The sequence below is a fragment of the Macrotis lagotis genome, chromosome 2 (genome assembly GCF_037893015.1).
Source record: "Macrotis lagotis isolate mMagLag1 chromosome 2, bilby.v1.9.chrom.fasta, whole genome shotgun sequence".
Lineage (NCBI taxonomy): Eukaryota > Metazoa > Chordata > Mammalia > Peramelemorphia > Peramelidae > Macrotis > Macrotis lagotis.
In genome coordinates this window covers 323,263,089-323,283,116 of record NC_133659.1, presented here as the reverse complement: position 1 = coordinate 323,283,116, position 20,028 = coordinate 323,263,089, and the positions used below count along the sequence as shown (strand labels likewise).

At 38.8% G+C, this 20,028-nt stretch overlaps 1 protein-coding gene across 1 annotated transcript in view; it reads left to right on the top strand.

The window, feature by feature from the left end:
• LOC141515302 (mitochondrial 10-formyltetrahydrofolate dehydrogenase) overlaps nucleotides 1–19,274 on the top strand; it is a 60,312-nt gene extending 41,038 nt beyond the window's left edge. Inside the window, exons 16-23 of the mRNA XM_074226757.1 lie at nucleotides 5,308–5,395; nucleotides 7,657–7,750; nucleotides 8,627–8,726; nucleotides 10,703–10,801; nucleotides 11,667–11,832; nucleotides 13,015–13,120; nucleotides 17,078–17,277; nucleotides 18,736–19,274. Of these exons, the coding sequence (XP_074082858.1) occupies nucleotides 5,308–5,395; nucleotides 7,657–7,750; nucleotides 8,627–8,726; nucleotides 10,703–10,801; nucleotides 11,667–11,832; nucleotides 13,015–13,120; nucleotides 17,078–17,277; nucleotides 18,736–18,791 (909 nt within the window). The 3' untranslated portion in view covers nucleotides 18,792–19,274. The remainder of the gene's footprint in view (nucleotides 1–5,307; nucleotides 5,396–7,656; nucleotides 7,751–8,626; nucleotides 8,727–10,702; nucleotides 10,802–11,666; nucleotides 11,833–13,014; nucleotides 13,121–17,077; nucleotides 17,278–18,735) is intronic.
• Nucleotides 19,275–20,028: the final 754 nt, after the last annotated feature.

Sequence of the window (20,028 nt, the reverse complement as noted above, 5' to 3'; positions counted from 1 at the left end):
TAGCTAAATAAGGTTGGTTGGAGTTGTTTTACTTGATTGTCACATCTTCTCATTTTTGTTTTTTTCTTATGGCTTTGTAATAATTTTAGTCTTTGCTCTAACAAATGGGACTTTTGACTATAGGGAAACAGAACATTCCGGAATGATCCCCACATCAACAACAAGACTTTTCCTGTCCATTTGAATATAATTGGATTCATTCTTGTGACATTGGTACTATGTGTCTATCATTCTCTATTTCTTTTTGTAAAGATAGTGTTCACAGAGTTTAGGTCTGAGACATTGGTGGAACCTCTACACCTTGGGCCACACTCGGTCCATACTCCTGAATCATATATTGTGGCAGTTCTCACACTCCTTGCCTATTCCTTCCTATGCACTGGTCACCAAGTATTAAAGTGATGGTTGATTTTATCGGGACGGTCTTCTCAATTTCTTCATCTTCTACAACAGAGTTGGAACATAAATTGTGATCTTTTTCCCAGTTGTCTTTTTCCAATACTTGTCAAGAGTACTGCTATATGAGAAGACAGTTGTCCCATAAACATTCCATGCTGCCCTTGGACAATGATAAAACCAATGCCTTTATTTGCTCCTCACAGAGAACCTGTGAGTCATCTTTCCCTTTAGGGACAACCTCCTTCCATCTTCTTGGTGTGGGTCATATTGAGAATGTCTAAGTTCATGTAATTCTGCTCCTTGGGTGGCATTTTTCCTTAGTCATTAGAAAAAGTTCTCCCACTTAAGAGCACCAACATCTACCTTAAAGTTTTTGAATGCTCTAAAAAACTGCACCTCTTAACACCCTTTCCCACTACCCTGTGACTATCATTGCGTGAATAGAAGGGGGCCACATGGGACAAAGGGTTATTTTGTTATTTTTCTTTGTTTCACGTGCTGCCATGGTCAGGGGTCACAGAGCCCTTTACTAACTATACTTAAATATATCCATCTTTGGACCAAAGAGCAAGTGTTATTTTTGATAGATGCGTTTGATACAGTTTCTGACCATTTTGACGTGAGCTGAAATTCCACTTTCAAAAAGTTGTGATCTTATTTATTTTTCTTTCCTTCCCCACTTCTTTGTTGTTCTTATTTTCCAAGCACAAAGTTTTCTGAGAACCAGATAGTCCCTGGAGATTATCTCAGATCCAACATGGCTGGAATTAAAATCAATCATTTTTCATTATAAGCTGGGCTCCATAACAAGTCTGAAGACTGAAATGTTTTTGCTCCATTGCCATGATCTCTTTTTTTTTAATTTATTTTGCTTTTAATTCAGTGTGCAAAACAAGCATTTTACATTCACTCTTTTTACAAAAGCATGTCCATCCACCAAGAACCCCAATGCGGCAAACCGCTTTGTGACAGAGAGAACTGCAGAGGGACCCTAATTTCGCTGGGCAACATATCCTTGGCCAGTGCCAGGCTGAATTGACCTTCTTTATATTCTTCCACAGCAACCAAGTTGCAAAGTTTCCACCTCACCCAAGGTAGAGACCTTAGCTTGAATCCTGAAAGGACCCAGGTACTTGAAGATGGAGAATAAATATAAGTAAAAAGTAATAGTTTGCTCTTAAGGATTTCCAACAAATTAAATAGCATGAATTCCAACTAAACAGAATTGTTATCAATGGTTATTTGCAAGTAATGTTGATGTGAATTTTTAGATTTATATACTCATTTTTTAAATTTACATATGAAAATTTAAATGATCTATAAATAACCATAATTTTAGCTATTTAGCAAAATGGTTAAATCTCTCACTAGCCCTCAGACTTGTAGTTTTCTTTGTCTGAACATCTCCACTAATCACTCAGACTGCTAAAATCTGAAGACAAGATCTCCCCCAGAATCTCTCAAACCAATGCCTTTTCTTTTTCTAAAGCAAGTAGAGGACACCATCATGCTCACACCCATTACTGAGAGGCTTAATTCAGTCAGTCAGTGAATAATTATTAAGCACCTAATATGAGCCAGATTCCCTAAACGGAAGAGTGCTACTGTGAAAATTGTTTTGACCTGAAAGAGATATAGAGGCACCCAGGAATCCTCAGACTAAACTTTCCTCTGGTTTAGCAGATAAAAAACTGACTTTGGAGCCAAAAAATACCTGAGTTCAAATGCTTCTCTTAAGGCCTACTGACTTCACAACACTGGTCAAGCCACTCTGCCTCAGTTTCTTCATCTGTAAAAGGGTGAAAATACAGGCAGCTAGATGGTACAGTGGATAGAGTACCACTTAATAATTACTTAGATGTGTGACCTTGGGCAAGTCACATAACCCCATTGCCTTGCAAAAAAATAAATAAAAAATGAACCAGATAATAATTTTCAAGTGCTTTGAAATCTTAAAGTGATAAATTTTATCATCATCATCCTCATCTCTTAATTTAGTGGAAAACATGCTGGGTTGGAAGTTGTGCCCCAACCCCATTTCTTGGCTTTGAGTCTTTTTTCTTTTGATTGATTGTTTGATTATTTGATAAGCAGCATTCCCTCAAAGTCACTAAGTACTGTCCCCCTTCTTTCTCATTAGAAATACATTTCTCAAGAGTCTTGAATTACCTCAAATTATAATCATTTTATACCTTACCCCCTTTTCAAATACCCTCCAAGGACACAGAATCCTCATGATCCAAAAAATCATTCAAAGCCAAATCATTTCATGAACCATTTGTACCTCCCCCAAACATACTTTCTCCCACACTCCCCCCTTTAGCTTCCCAATCAGGGTACTTAAACCTTTGTTAGCTGAAGTATGGATTAAGTCCAACCCTTCTAGGTTCTACTTCTGATTTAATTAACTATAGACTCTCAAAGTACTCTAAATACTAGGACACTCTGAAGGTCTCTCTTAAGAACTTTAAGGTATGGGAGACACTGACTCAAGACTGCCCAGCTTCTGATGCCCTCATCAGAGAAAGTGCTAACTTTTGCAAGCAAAGCAGAATAAAAGTAGGTCAAAGAAAATCGAGACACATAAGTTTAGAGTAAACATCCCTGCTTTTCATCAGGGCTTTTTGTCTCAAACACAGTGATATCATCTTGGTCCTCTTCAACGGAAAGACAAGAACCAACCATATCCATAACCTCTAAATCCAATCTCTTTCATTATATTCAACCCTTTAACTATCCTTAGAGAAATACAATTCTCAGGAGTTACAAGTGTTATATATCTTCCCTTAAAGGGTTGTATACAATTTGATTGTCTTGACTAACATGTGTTTTGTTTTGCTTTTTGTTTTCTTTCCCCTTTTCATTTACCTTTTTTATGCATCCCTTGAATTGTGTATTTGACAATTGAATTCTCTATTCAGTTCTTGTCTTTTTAATCAGGATATTTTGGAAGGTTTCTATTTAAATGAACATCCATCTTTTCCCCGATAGTATATGCTGAATTTTGCAGGGTAGAAAATTAGTTTAATTCAACATCCTTTGCCTATTTATGATGTTCAAAGTCCTTCAGTGTTGAAGCTGATGAGTCTGATTGTGTTTCCTTTGTATTTAAAATTGTTTCCTTTTTGTTGCTTGCATTATTTTCTCCTTTGAGAATTCTAGAACTTGGCTATAATAGCCCTTGGAATTTTTATCCTCTTTCTGGAGGGGTTCTGTGTATTCTTTCAATGACTATTTTGTCTTCCTGCTCAATCAGATTTGGACACTCATCCCTGATAATTTCCTGAAAGATGTTTTCTGGGTTCTTTTTTTGATCTAGGTTTTCTAGTAGTCATTCATAAATTATCTCTTCTAGATCTATTTTCTAGGTCACCCCCCCCTCCGCAAAAGGTACATAATGTTTTCAATTTTTTCAGCCTTTTGACTTTGTTTGGTGGAATCTTACAGTCTAGTAGATTCATTGGTTTCTATATTTCTTCAATTCTAATTTTTAGTGTTTTATTTTCTTCAATTAATTTTTGTGCTTCCTTTTCCAATTGTTTGATTTTATTTTTTGAAAAAATATTCTTTTTCCAGATGGTTATTTTTACCTTTAAAGGAGTTGATTTCTTTGATCAGTTTTTCATAATTTTCCTGCAAGACTCTCATTTCTTTTTCCCATTCTTCTACTTCCTCTCTTCTTTGGTTTTTAATTTTTTTTAAGTTTCTCTATGAGCTTTTGTAGTTGAGTCCAATTCATAGACTCTTTTGAGACTACTTCTATACGTATTTTTCCACTGTTTTCTTCTTCTGAGGTGGCATTGTTATCTTTATCTGCATAGGAGCTTTCTCAAGTGAGCACTCTTTTAACTTTTTTGCTCATCTTGAAATATTCAAACTCTAATGCTGGGGTATAGGGAATATAGACTCAAGCTTTTTATGCTTGGGCTAAGAGCTGATCCCTGGCTTGCCATTGGCCAAGATGTCTATGTAATCCAGGCCTTGCCTTTGCAGAAGTTTACTTCCTCCTTTATAAGTTCTGCCTATGCAGTGGTTTGTTCTCAATCCAGTTGTCTTTTGCCCCAGTGTTTCCAGGGTTCAGACTTTGTTTGGGGTTGGGACCCTCCCTGCTGGCTATCTATTTAGCTGCCAGGACCTATGCTGTTGTCATCCTGTTGGGACCTGGACTGCACTGTGGCAAAAAGCCTCCCACTGGCTTTCCTGCTCTCCTGTCTAGCTAGGTTTTACTGCCCCTTTTCTCCCAAAGAGATAGATCTTCACTAAAGATCCTCCATGATGTCTACCATTGAAAAGTTCTTTATCTTCTCTTTTTTCTTGATGGGATTTGAAGCTTTAATGTCTATGCAGCGGCTTCATTTAGCTTTGTGTAGGGAAAAGCTGAGGAGCATGCTTCATACCTCCATCTTGGATCCCTTGACTTTGAATCTTAATGTCTTTTTGACCTTGAGGAAATTATATAATCTTTAGTTCTCAGTCTCCTAAACTACAAAATGGGGATGATACTACTTGAACTAGACTAGTTGCCTCACTAGTTTATGATGGAGTATTTTGTTTGTTTTTTAAGTAAATAAAATGCTGAGTCAAGGAGACCTGTTCCTACTGTTACCTTCATATTAGACAAGTCTTTTCTCTCCCTAGCCTCTGTTAAGACCAATAGGTTGAACACACAGACCTTTCAAAGCCCTTCTACCTCCAGATCTTATACCTAAGCATGTAGACAAATATTACCTAGAGAAAGCAGTCTTGCCAGAGCTAACAAAATCTCTTTGCAGCATCATTGTTTTGGTCCTTCTGAGTTGGATGGCAGAACCCAGAGGCACTCAGTTTGTGACAGAGTTTCCTAGAACTGTAGGCATCCCAGTCTAAAGAGCAGATTGACAAAATCTAATTGGACTCATTTTCCTTTAGGTTACCCCACTGACGGCCTTAAAGTTTGCAGAGCTCTCAGCCAAGGCCGGCTTTCCCAAGGGAGTAATCAATATCATTCCTGGCTCAGGTAAAACCCATTTTCCAGAGTTGTTTTACCATAAGGTAAAACCCATTTTCCAGAGTTGTTTTGCTATAAGGAATGGGACAGGGACAGCTGGATCTTTGTGTTATTCTTGTAACCCTATGGAGCAATCCCAAGAGGAAATATTGTGCTGGAGAAGGGCTTCCCTGCTACAGGAATTGCTTCATGTTGTCATCACAGTAGGTGACAAGAGAAGTCAAAAAATCTAAAACCACAAGACTTAGATAGAAAGGAAAGTTTACTTGTTAACCCTACAGAAATGCCTCAGAAGGATAAGAGGATGGCAATACATACCTTCAGGATGAGTATTTATAACCTTAGAAATCAGCAACTACAGACTGGGGGTTGATATATAGTTTTGTTAATTGTCTAGCCTCAAGAAAGTATTGTTGAAAATGTTAATAATTCCAGTAAGTGTGTCATAAGGGGCAGTTTTTTTTCTCCTTGAGAGCTGGTTGTTAAATATTTCATTTTAGACTTTTACCAATGCAGAGTTCATACCCAGAACATTTCAAACATAAATGAGGATTTCGAAGATAAGAAAATTCCTTCATTTTGTACCACAATACCTATAACTCCCTTTATGTTAAGGCCTCAAAACTCAAACTGATGGTGATTGCCACATTTCTCCCTGTGACTGTCTCTGGTCACTCTCTTCATGGAGTCCCTAGCGATCATGGCTGTGAAGCTCTGACCCAGCTCATTTTATACAAATGCAATGATGCTGACACTCTGGATCTTTTCTTGAGCCATAAGACTGCTCTTACTACTGTTCCCCTCATTCTGCTACTAATAAGAGTTAATAAAGTAAGGAGTAAAGGCCTAGATAGCCCATGGGAAATCAAAAGATCTTTCCTTTTCAACTTTTTCTAGAGAAATAGAATTTTTTTCCTCTAAATGAAAAAACACCCAATTGGGCTGGTTTTCTCTTAACAGCAATACCAATCATGTTAGTCTATTAATTGTTGCTCATTTTGACTGCCTAGTATTAGATAATGAACCCATCATTAAGATTATGTCCTTTATTTTCTACAAGTCAATGTCAAAAAGGAAAAACTACATCTGCATATAATTTAAATTTGAAAGTTAAAGCTCAAAATAAACATTACAGAATAGAGACTGTTCATTAAAGGAACATAGTATTTGATAGAATGTATTCATGGGGGCAGCTAGGTGACTCAGTAGATAGAATACCAGCCCTGGAGTAGGAAGATCTGAGTTCAAATCTGGCCTCAGACACTCACTAGCTGGGTGAATCTGGGCAAGTAGCTTAACCTATTTGCCATTTCCTTTTTCAATTAAGGCAAACTACTTGAGTTTATTTGCCAAGACAACCCTCTAACTCACAAGGTCATGAAGAGTCATACATTGACTGGAATGACTAAACTACAAATTCACAGGGGCTAGGAATAGGAACAGGACCCAGGATTTCACTTGTATAAGGAACTAATGGATGAAGAAACCCCCTCCTTCCACTATGCAGGATGGTCCTATCCAAAGCTGCCATTTATAGAGATGCTGGAAGGACTGAAAGGATGAATGACTTTCCTAGGGTTATGGAGCTACTATGAGGCAAAGGCAAGACTTGAACTCAGGTCTTCCTGGATCTCTTTGTCACTACACTACAACATACTGGACACTACAAAGGCCAAGGTCAGTTGTCCTGACTTCTTAATGACTTCTCAAGGAGAGAGAGAGTGAAGCTGATGGCTTTGCACAGCCCTACCTCATTTAAATCCAATTCATGGGCAAAGTCAAGAAATCACCCTCCTGATGTCATTGGTCCTCTTTGAGAACAAATGATGAACAAAACAAAATGCTTTTTAATAAATGGGTCCCAGTCCCTAAGGCTTCCAGACCCCTTGGTAGCTCAGTCACCCTTCTTTGGACCTGCTCCAGTTTAGAAATGCCCAACCTTAAGTTTAGAGACAAGAATATGATATAAGTATTGTTACAGAAAATGGAAAAGAAAAGAATGCCCCATTCAAAAATGCTCAGGGTGGGTTGGGGGTGGAGGGTAGTGTAGACTAGTCCAGAAGAATTTTAACAAGGTTCTATAGCAAACAAAAAGTTTGTCATTTTGGGCAACCTTGTATTTTCACCTTGTAGGAAAAAAATAAGTTTGTTTATCAAGTTCAACTTTATTTACATTTTGATTTAAATTGTATTTTCATTCAGATTCCCCTTTACCCTAACTAGAATTTAGGAATTACTTTTAAATTTAGGTTTTGTCCTCCATCCTGCAGGTGGCTTAGCTGGACAGCGCCTCTCAGAACACCCAGATATTCGCAAACTTGGCTTCACAGGTTCCACAGCAATTGGCAAACAGATCATGAAGAGGTGGATACCCAACTCAGAGGAGTGTCATCCTTCTTCAGAGTGCATTTAACCTGCCCTTTTGGCTCCTGTAGCCTGGGTTGGGGCAGGATGTGTGTGTGGGGGGAGGGCAGTTTTGTTGGCCCTTGGCATACTGGAAAGAGCCGATGATACTATGTACAGTGCCATCATGGCCTTGATGCCCAGGGGTCTCTAGTCTAGTGAATCCTTTTATTTTTAAACTAAGACCCAAAGTGCCACCTTCCATACAGTCTCTGCAGGGTTACTGGAAAAACTCTTTACTTAAGACCACCCAAATTCTCCATTGTCTACTCCTGGTCGATATGTTATCATCAATCCATAGTCAATTATGTCCCAGATGTTTCCCATTTCTTGGTATCTCCCACTTTTGGAATTCAGAGAAGTTCAACTCTTTTTCCATCTCGTTTCTTCTAACCAACCAGATCAGGTTATGCACATGTCTGGGGTGCTGTGTCCTTAATAAGACCTCCAAAACAGAGGATCAAGGACAGAATATGCATCTCCTTCCTGTGGTTTTTAATGTAATGGGCTGGGACTGAGAAGGAGGGGTCAACCCCTCAAAACATCTTCATACTCAATGACTGCAGGGCAGGATGGAAAAGGCATATTACAAAATATGGTGCATGGCTAAGAAATGAAGCCAAAATTTTGGATTGTAGATGTTTAGTTGCCAAAATGAAGCCTTTGGGCCTGTCCCAATATATGTGGCCTTTGTCACACCAGGTGTGCTCAAGCTTTAGTTCTCATTTGCTATCCAGGTAGTTACCATTGACCCCAATGACAATAAATTAAAGGAGAAGATAGAAGAAGGATCTGGTTGGTAAGAAATGCTTCTTTCCCCCCTGTCTTTCCCTTAAGCTGTGCTGTGAGTAACTTGAAGAAAGTTTCCCTTGAACTTGGTGGCAAGTCCCCGCTGATCATATTCAGTGACTGTGAACTCGACAAAGCTGTGAGAATGGTAAGAGGAAACCAGTCCTATCTCCCATACTGTCTAATCTGCCTCTTCACTGATTGCATTTCAAGGGCTTAATGTGACATGTGTTTTCTACCCGGTGAGTGTAGAACACCCTTTTAAAAAGTTCTTTCTTGGGGGCAGCTAGGTGGCACAGCGAATACAGCACTGGCCCTGGAGTCAGGAGGACCTGAGTTCAAATGTGACTTCAGACACTTAATAATTACCTTAGCTGTGTGATCTTGGGCAAATTACTAACCCCATAGCTTTGCAAAAACCTAAAACAAAAAAAAAACAAAAAAAATGTTCTTTCTTGTAAGATTTCCAAAAATGATTTTCCAGTCTGAGTATATAGTTCATCCTTGCTAAACTTGCATACAAATCTGTGTAGCATTGGGACTTGGAAGCAATCAGTACAGTGGTTAATCCTCCCACAGGGAGCATTTCTTTAGAGGCTTACTGATTATTGTTTTCCTGGGAGAAGGCACTAGATTGAATTAGCAAGGTGTGTTCACCTGCATAGAAATAGGCTTGGTTCCTTAGAAAGAGAGATGAAGTAAGCTTGATAGGTCTGCTGAAGCAGAGATCATGAACTAGACCTCTCCTCAGCCCTGGGAGAGTCTTGCCAGTTCTACAATTCCAGCCCTGAGTAAATCAGTTAAATGTGCCAATGCATCATTGACTTGGTTTCTTGACTGGCCAATATTGCTGAAGGATTGTGTCCCCGATTAGGGGAAGATTGAATGTGAACTTAATTGGGACCAAAAATACCCATTTATACACAATGCTGATAGGTATGTCTACTTGTTTTGTACTCACTTCTGGGTTTCACAACTAGATACACAAGGGACTGTCTGAGAAGCAGGAAGAGTATTGGAGAGGTAAAGGATTGCAAAAGGATGATAGGGGAGAGAAGTTTGTCACCTTGTCACATTTTTGCTCATAGAAAAGTATTTTTAAGTCCTGTCACAGTGCAAATATTCATTATACAACCAACCTTGGAATCACTCATGATAAATGAATGTAAGATCACTATAGGAAGTGTAACTCTGAATTAAGAAGGTTCCTATGTTGTATGATCTTTGCTGATCATAAGACATCTAAAATTCCAATGTATTGGGGGGCAAGAATGTACATTATACCTACAATATGTCATCAAGTGGTTTCCAATCCAAAACCAGAGAAAATTGGTAAGAGTTAGAACAAGCAAACTCATAAGAATTTTACATTAATACACAAAAGGAACGGATATCAAATATTTTCTTCTTATTTAATCTTATTTAGTTTAGATTTCCTATAGAAAGTATATTGAAAACTGGAATTTTAACACCTAGGTAAGGCCTTGAGTTCCACCATATTTGAAAATCTTGTCATTTCAAGCAACTTTTGTCTATAATAATGGCTCTCAACTTGAAATCAGCTTCAAAATGTTCCTCAGTTTTTCTTTCCAAACTTCCATGATTTAGAAGGCATGAAGTCATTTACATAATTTGTTTCAACATGAATCTTAATATTTCATGAATTCGTATTTTATTCATATGAGGTCCTACACAGATGCAAAACTCAGCCTCTCCAACCTTTAATATATATGGTTTTCTGCTATGAAAATAAATTATTATAAGTGCTAATGAGCAAGGAGGGGACAGGAAGGGAAAATAAAACTAAATATAACCCATGGGCCAGAGAATGAATAAATGTAGTTTCTAAGCCCCAATCTAATTCATAGTTAATCCAATAGTTGTGTAAGCAGAGCACACTTACCAGATTCCCCCATACAGCTTAGAGGAAGTATCCTTAGTTTTAGAAAGGTCTTTCCTTTTTTCTTTTTGCAAGGCAATGGGGTTAAGTGGCTTGCCCAAAGCCACACAGCTAGGTAATTATAAGTGTCTGAGGTCAGATTTGAACTCAGATCCTCCTGACTCCAGGGCTAGTGCTCTATCCACTGCGCCACCTAGCCACCCCTTTCTTTTCTTTTTTCAAAGGGCATGGGAGCTGTGTATTTCAACAAGGGAGAGAACTGTATTGCAGCAGGCCGGTTATTTGTAGAAGAATCCATTCATGATGAATTTGTGGCAAGAGTGGTGAGACATCCTATATGTTCTCTGAATTCAACAGAAATATTATCAAGACAGGCTAACCCTCCCCAGAATATCCATTGTTCTTGGTAATGCATGGTTTTGAGTTCTTTCAACATACTGGTCTGTTGTCCTCTGGATGCACTCTATTATATTAATTAATTAATACTATCTTTAAAAAATAATATCGAAATTAAAAAATCCAAGTTGTAGTTTGACCAAAATAGAGTACAAATGAACTGTCATGTTCCTCCTCCCAGACATCAGATTTCTAATATCAAGCCTGTGATCAAACTTTTTGTGGCTGTATACATACGCATTTGGAAAATATTTTTTAAGAAAAACACCTTTATTCTACATTTGATCAACTAGGCTCATCATCATCGTACAATATGATCCATTGAAGACCATGATGATGTCAATCATGTGTCATATAAAATATATAGGGACAGCCAGGTGACATGAAGGATTGAATGCTGGTTCTGGAGTTAAGAAGACCTGAGTTCAAATCTGGTCTCAGATTTTTACTAGCTGAATGACCCATTTTGCTTCAGTTTCTTCAGCTATAAAATAAGGACAACAATCTAGAATTGTTATGAGGCTGAAATAAAATAATTATAAAGAGCTTAACATACTAAAGTGAGCACTGCACAAATGTTAACTAAGATTATCATTTCAGATTTTCAACATTGATGTATATGCCAGAGCTAAAAATGCTTCTTCCATGTAGCCTGGTACAAATACACTGTTATTGGTGCCTTATATAAATAAAACAGTTTGTTTATTTTAAGATTGATATTCAGAGGAACTAACACAGTTTTGTGTTTTATTAATAAAAAATTGTGCTTGACTAAGCATGAGTGATCCACAGGTAGAAGAAATAAAAAAGATGAAAATTGGTGACCCCTTGGACAGATCCACTGATCACGGCCCCCAGAACCACAAGGCCCACTTGGACAAACTTCTACAATATTGTGAAATGGGAGTGAAAGAAGGAGCCACCTTGGTCTATGGAGGAAGACAGGTCCCCAGACCCGGTAAGAACAGTCACTGTGCCGCCCTGTCTCTATCTATAGGCCAGATTTTTTCATCTTTTTTTCCTAAATATGAAATGGACATAGATACATAATCACAGCTGTGTCATATCTGGCCTGGAAATTATGCTACTCATGGTGTAAGGAAAGAGGAAACTGTGGATTCTAGACTTGGATTCTAGTCATTTAAGGTCTGTCAAATACAGTTTTCATGATCTTTTTTGTTTTTAAGTGGGGGGATGATATTTATACCACCCACTTTATAGGGTGGTTGTGACACTCAAATAAGACAATGAATGTGAGCCTGTAAAACATGATGTAAACAAAGAATAGAGGGTATTGAATTGGAAAGGCCTACGCTTAGTGACCTACTTGTTCATTTTAATGATCAGAAAATTGAGCCTCAGATGGGGGAATCTACCCCATTCCGGTTGTAAGAAGTAGAGCCAAGATGAAGCCCAGCTTTTCCCCATTCCTTGACTGTCAACAACTGCCAGCTGCCACTTAAGAGCCATACAACCTGCTTTAGGGCATTCTGGAATTTCATCTTGAGGTTTATTAACTGGGAAAAATAAAGTTCTATTACCCAAAATAAGGCCTGTGTCCTAGGGAGGTAGAATTGGCCCAACAGCTTTGTGATGGAATGGAAAACATAAATATGACACTGCCACATATCTAGACAGTTACTAAGAATTTAGGAGGTCCCAGGAGCTATTACTGGAGTGGGGGCAGAAACCTAGGCAAAAAGAAAGACAATCCTTGGTCTCAGGGGTTTCAGCTTGACAAAAGAAGCACCAAGTGGGGGTTGGGGTGGCCTTGATAAAGTACAGAAAGTCAGAAGCACAACAAGAAAGGGAATGAAGGTTGTGGCCAGCCTGGGCTCCTCACCACAATGGCAACCCTAGGAGAAGGTAACCATTGGAAAAAGGAAAAGGGGGCCCAAACAGCAGGGGAAGGCTGCAGAAAGGGAAAAGTGCAAGGGTAGATATTATATCTATCAAGTAGAGGAGGCCTCAAACATTGAAGTGTTCCTAGGTGAGATTACAGCTGGGAGATGATACTGTAATTTTTTTTTTAAATAAGAAGGCAAGATTTTTTATGACCCCTACTATATTGAACTGGGAAGAAAATAAATTGAGAATTACTAAGATCATATTGATCATTATCTCTTTTTATTTGGATTAGGTTTTTTTATGGAGCCAACTGTGTTCACAAATGTCGAAGACCACATGTACCTTGCCAAAGAGGAGTCTTTTGGACCTGTTATGATCATTTCTAAATTTAAAAATGGGTATGTTTGTTGCTTTCAATTAAATTTAGAATTTAATTCAATTTTGTTTTCTCTGATACAATATTATTCATGCATAGCAATTTAATTTTTCTACTATTGAGCATGACAGTGGCCTTAAATTACTGAGGGCTTTTGGAGGAAATCAAACCATGATGACTATAACAAGCACAAACTTGGGGCTTCTGACCTCCCCCAGACCTTGTCTGCTGCACCAATTTATTCATCACTAGCACATCAACTATTCTGGACTTTCTATTCTCCTTAAAACTCTACCCAGTGTCATTTCCATTACCCTTCTCTTTTTCATCAGACAGCCATACCTCCTCCTTTCCTGAACAGATGTAGAACATCTGATGTGAGCTCCCTCAAATGTCTTCTTCCGGGGTGGCTAGGTGGCACAGTGAATAAAGCAATGGCCCTGGAGTCAGGAGTACCTGGGTTCAAATCCGGTCTCAGACACTTAATAATTACCTAGCTGTGCAGCCTTGGGCAAGCCACTTAACCCCATTTGCCTTGCAAAAAAAAAAAAACTAAAAAAAAGTCTTCTTCCTCCATACCCCAAAAGCACTGTCTTTACCCACCTGAATCTCTTCCTTCCCTCTTATTTTATGATGATTTGAGTCCTTCTCCCTCCCAGAGCTATGCCCTTGATCCCATTTCTTCCTATCTCCCTGGATTTAACAATTATTCATTCTCTTATGTATTCTATCTCTCTTCTACTGGCTTTTCCCTCTCTACTTTCAGATAAGGTCAGATCTCACCCAGTTCCCCAAACCCTAGTCTTGATCTCACTGCCTTTCTCAAGTCATCATTCCCTCTCTCTCTTCTGTCAGACTCCCAGAAACAATGTCTGGGAGTCTCTCACCAGTGTCTAGCCTCACCACTCTTCCATTATTTCACTTCCCAAAATAAGTAATGACTTATCACCAAATTCCAGGTCCAATCATCAGTCTTCATTCTCCCTGATCTTTTGGCAGTGTTTGCTATTACTGACCCCTCTTGTCCTTGGATTTCTTGGTTTTCTCACTTTCTGCCTCCTGTCTCCTCAGAGCTTCTGAATGTGAATATGCCCCAATGTGGCCTTTTCTGTCTTCTCACTGTTCCCTCTACTCTTCAGGGTCATGGCTGATCACCACATCCAAGGGTCAGTTTGGATGCCCTGCCAGGCTGTCTTGGCATCCCTTCACACAAACTGTTCAAAACTGGCCAAAGTTTGCCTCCAACCCGCTGATGAATCACCAGTCTCCCAGTTGGGCAGCTAGGTAATGTAGGGGTAGACCACTGGCCTTGGAGTAAGGAGGATAGGGGTTCAAATCCAGCCTCAGACACTTGACAACTAAGTGTGTGACCTTGGGCAAGACACTTAATCCTGATTGCCAAGCATCCAGGATTATTTCTGGCCATCCTGATGCATATCTGGCCACTGGACTCAGTTGGTTCTGAAGAAGAAAGTGAGGTTAGTGACTCAAATCCAATTCACATGCTTGTCATGGCATCACCTCCCTGATGTCATGGTCCTCTTCAAGAACAAAGGACAAAATATTATTAATCTCTCAGTGACCATTGGGTTCTCTCTTTTCCTTTACTACCTACATCCAACCAGTTTTCAAGTCCTGGTTGCCCAGTCTTTGCAGTCTCTCCAGTAGCTGTATTATCCTTTGCACTTCTACTGTTACTAGTCTAGTTCAAGTCTTCATTATTTCTCTTCTGTTATGGTCTTGTACTCTTGTAATGTTCTGATTGGCTAAACAACAACAGAGCTAGAGAAACCAATTTCAATCTTGTCTGACTCTGTGTGACCCTATTAGGGGTTTTCTAGGCAAAGAACCTGGAGTGATTTGACTTTTTCTTCTCCAGCCTATCTTACAGATAAGGAAACAAAGGCAAACAGGGTAAAGTGATTTGGTAAGGGTCACACAACTAGGAGGTATCTGGGGCTGAGTTTGAATTTGGGTCTTCCTGTCTACAGGTGATCTCTGCACTATGGCACCACCTCACTGTGTTTCTCTACTTTTAGACCCTATTTTCTTTTTTATTGTTTTTTTTGAATTTTACAATTTTGCCCCCAATCTCACTTTCCCCCCCCTACCCCCCATAGAAGGCAATCTGTCAGTCTTTACATTGTTTCCATGCTATACATTGATCAAAATTGAATGTGTTGAGGGAGAAATCATATCCTTAAGGAAAAAATAAAAGAGATAGCAAAATTACTTAATAAGATAACTTTTTTTAAAATTAATGGTAATAGTCTTTGGTCTTTGTTTAAACACCATAATTCTTTCTTTGGATACAGATGGTATTCTCCATTCCATATACCCTAAAATTGTCCCTGATTGTTGCACTGATGGAATAAGAAAGTCCATTAAGATTGAACATCAACCCCATGTTGATGTTAGGATGTACAATGTTCTTCTGGTTCTGCTCATCTTGCTCAGCCTCAGTTCATGCAAATCCTTCCAGGTTTCCCTAGATTCCCATCCCTCCCAGTTTCTAATAGAACAATAATGTTCCATACATACATACAGATACCACATTTTGTTCAGCCATTCCCCAAGTGATGGACATTCACGCAATTTCCAGTTCTTTGAAGTCACCACAAACAGGGCTGCTATGAATATTTTTGTACAAGTGATGTTTTTACCCTTTTTTCATGATCTCTTCAGGATATAGACCCAGTAGTGGCATGAAAATTTTTGTTGCCCTTTGGATACAATTCCAAATTGCTCTCCAGAAAGGTTGGATGGGTTCACAGCTCCACCAACAATGCATTAGTGTCCCAGATTTCCCACATCCCTTCCAACATTGATCATTGCTTTTTCTGGTCATATTGGCCAGTCTGAAAGGTATGAAGTGATACCTTAGAGATGGTTTAATTTACATTTCACTAATCAGTAATGTTTTAGAACAATTTTTCATATGATTACGGATCACTTTGATTTCCTCATCTGTAAATTGCCTCTGCATATCCTTTGACCATTTGTCAATTGGGGAATGGGTTGGGTTTTTTTTTTTTAATAAATTTTGGCTCAGTTCTCTGTATATTTTAGAAATGAGTTAGACCCTCTTTTCTACCACTTATTTGTTCCTCCTGCTCTAAAACCTTCAGGGAACTTTCCATGACTTACTAAGTAAGATATATACTCCATCCAGACATTCAAAGTTCCCCATAAATTGGACCCTGCTGAACTTTCCTGTCTTATCACATTCTGCTGCTTCTTCTCTATTCCACATTTCAGTCAAACTCAATTATGAACCTTTCCATAAATTCAATCTTCCCTTTGCTATTACTGTTCCTTTGTGTAGGTGCACCTTACTCCAAAACCCAGCTCACGTATGATCTCTGCTATGAACCTCTTTGCCTTATGAGCCTTCCCATGAGTGACCTCTACCTTCTTCAAACAGTCCCTCTCCAAGTCCTTAGAGACAGAGATGACCTGATTTTGCAAGGAAAGTTTTGAAGTCATTTTGTCTGAAGTAGAAACTTCCTAGGCAGGAGCAATAAGAGGGAATCTCCTTCATGGGGTTTTTGTGAGGAAAGTGTTTTACTATACAATAGATATATTGATAATCTTATTCCATTTTCAATGACCTTGAATACATGGGAACTGACCTGAGTAGAAGTCCCAACTCTTAATCTGATACATAACCCTTGGCAAGTCCTTTAAGCCTTTAGTATCCCATATAGCTTTCTAAGAATGAAAGTTGCAGCCCAGGTACCAACCTGCTCATCTTGAAGCTCCCTAGTGCAGTGGAATCTCAGGTACAATCCATATCCCTCCAACATTTTGTGACCATGGCAGGAGAGAGAGAGGGTGATTAATAGTAAATTTTATTTACAAAATAATTAACTGGTTTATCCTGTGTGAAATAGCTTGCAGAAAACATTAAGAGAATGAAGTCAAATGTGTGCTGATTGTTTTTAATGAAGAAAACTGATCTTTAAAAAAAAACTTACAGGGATATTGAAGGAGTGTTGCAGCAAGCAAATAATACAGAGTATGGCCTGGCTTCAGGGGTTTTCACAAGAGATATAAACAAAGCTATGTATGTGAGTGAAAAGCTGGAAGCAGGGACAGTCTTCATTAATACCTACAACAAGACAGATGTGGCGGCCCCATTTGGTGGTGTGAAACAATCTGGTTTTGGCAAAGACTTGGGTAAGGTTATGTTTGTGCTCATGATACCTGTTTCACCCTGTCATAGAAGACTCTAGTTTGTTTTGAATAAATTTAGAATCATATCTAAGGGATTTTGCACCAATCAAGTAAGGCCTATTGAAAGTCACATATTGAAAGATATTCAGAAATGACAATTGTCTTTTTTTTTTCAGCCCAAGTTAACTTTAAGGGGAAAAGACTATCTATCTCAGAGATGGGAACATTAGAAATCTTTTTTTTTTAAGTTGGGTCTCAGCTGCCCTCTGCCTTTTGCATTGTGTACATCACCTTATGTGGAAGGCGGGGAAAAAAGGAAGGATAACCATGGTCAATGGCCAGGTAAATTCTGGTTGCCATGTGGATCATGGCAGATAAAGAGTCTCTGACTATGAACCCGACTGGTGGGTCATGGTGTTGCAAACTTGCCTCACACAGTAAATTACCAGCCCTTGGGCAACAGGTTCATTTTCTCCAGTGTACCCTCCACAAAGAACATTAAAATGAAGTCATTTGGTGCTTAACTAAAACAAAAATCCAGTTTTACTGGGATGGCTACTCCTCCCAGATTTTCAGTAGATGTCATTAAGTGATTCTTCGGCATAATTTACCTTTGTTCTTTCCTAACACTCTGCAATTTCAACCATGGATCTATCATGCTCTACATTCCATTGGATTGAGGAAGGTATTCCTCATTCCTGAAATATTTCCATTTTTGAAGCCCCTCAATATACCAGGTAAATGGGTTCTGAGGCCGCTGCTGTCACCCATGGTAAAGTAAAGATTCCCAGATCAGTGAAGCTTATTTGCACTTCTAATATTCTTTGAGTACTTTATAAATCAGGCTTAGTTATAAGGAAGGAGTATCTTAACTTCTACCCTGTAAAATAGCAATAGTTAATTAGTTCCCAGAGATTAACTAGATTTAATAGCTTCTAAAGTTTTTTCCAGCTGTAAATCAATGATCCCAGGATCCTAATCTTATTGGATTCCCTGACTTTCAAGGACAACAGCCTAGATCAAGAGTTCTTAACTTCGGAGCTAGGATCTTTTTTAAAAAATATTTTGGTAAATTTTTCAGAATAACTGATTGCCTTTGTCATCTTCTATATTTTATTTTGTGCACTTAAAAATGTGATTCTGAGGAGGAGTCAGATATCACCAAACTCACATCAACAAGGTCCTGAACACCAATAAAGTGTAGAACTCTTGTCGTAGATTGTAACTGGCTAAAGAGATTCCTATACTTTATATAAACAGTCTGAAGTTAGGGATGGAGAGGGGACAGGAGGAAAAAGCATCTAATTTTAAATCTGTCTTAGAGAAGCTCTTGAAGAAGACCTTCTGTCTCTACCTTCCACCATCTTTTTTTTTAAACACAGATGATATACAGAAAGTACAGGGTACCCATCTGAGAATAAGTCAGTATACATTGTCACTCACTAATATTCTCCCTTCCAGGTGAAGAGGCTCTGTGTGAGTACCTGAAGACAAAGGCAGTCACTCTGGAATATTAGACCACCAGGACCCTAAAGAATCCTCTGGAGGCATCTCCATCACTGTGTTTTCCACCTAGCTCTTGACATAACTTCTGGGTGCTCTTGGAACAAGAATAATCAACCAGCAATAAAAAAGACTCACATTTCCTACAATTACAGTCCTATACATCTGCATGGGTCTGAGCATAAGTATTTTTAAAAAAATTTACACTTGATAACTAATGACATCAATTTTGTTTCTACAAGCTTGTTCATTAAACCATTTTTTAAAGGATTTCAAGTTCTCTGAATTTTCAAAACCAGTCCAGCCTTGTTTACTCCTAATAATTTACAACCTATGGTACCATAAAACTTCACCAATTGACAAAGTGCCCTTAATATCATTTTTGTATGATATGTATAGATTGTAGAATCTAATCCATACACTAAGTTGTTAAAAGTATTTTATACCTCCTTGCTACTAAAAAAAAACAGTAATAAAGAATGTGAATGGTGATCATATCAACCTATAAATCAAAATATCTTTGTTGCGTCTTGTACTCCACAGTGAGGTTACCTTTTGCCTGGGTTATCACCCTCTGCCATTTTGTAAATTGACAGTTCCCTGGGACCAATCACAGATCTATTCCTGAGGTTTCCAAACTCCCTTCATGGCTGATATTTGAGGGAGAAAAGACAATGACTCCCTCCATCATCAGACCCCAGACAAATGGCACTACATAACTATACCCTTCTTCTCAACTGTCTAGGCTCTGGACAACCCTCTCCTCAGGCCAAAATGCTACTGTTCTTCTCAAGCCACTTAAGGCTTCCCACTCCTGTCTGACCATCCTAGACAGGAATCTTCATTTAAGCATCTATAGATATCCCTTCTCCTTGGCCACTTTTATTCCTTCATTCAGCCTATGTTTCTGAGTCTCGTCTCCAGGAGCTGAACCTCTGCTTAGATACTATCACACTAGGAGAAGGTCATCTTATCTTGCTCCTCATGGCTATTTCCTGACCTCTCAGCTGCCTGACTTCCTTCCTTGGAGGTTCACTCCATCTAGTCCTGGGTTTCTTAAACCTTCTCTGTGCCATGACTCCCTTTCCTAGCCTATGGACCCATGCTTTGAAATGTGTAAAATATGTATTACTTAGAATTAAAAGGAAAACCAATTCTAATTGCAAGGCAGTCTCTAGACAGGAAGACTGTGATCATGTGTGATCTGGATAGAGAGGGAGTGAAAGTCTAATAACTACAGTAATTTCCAAG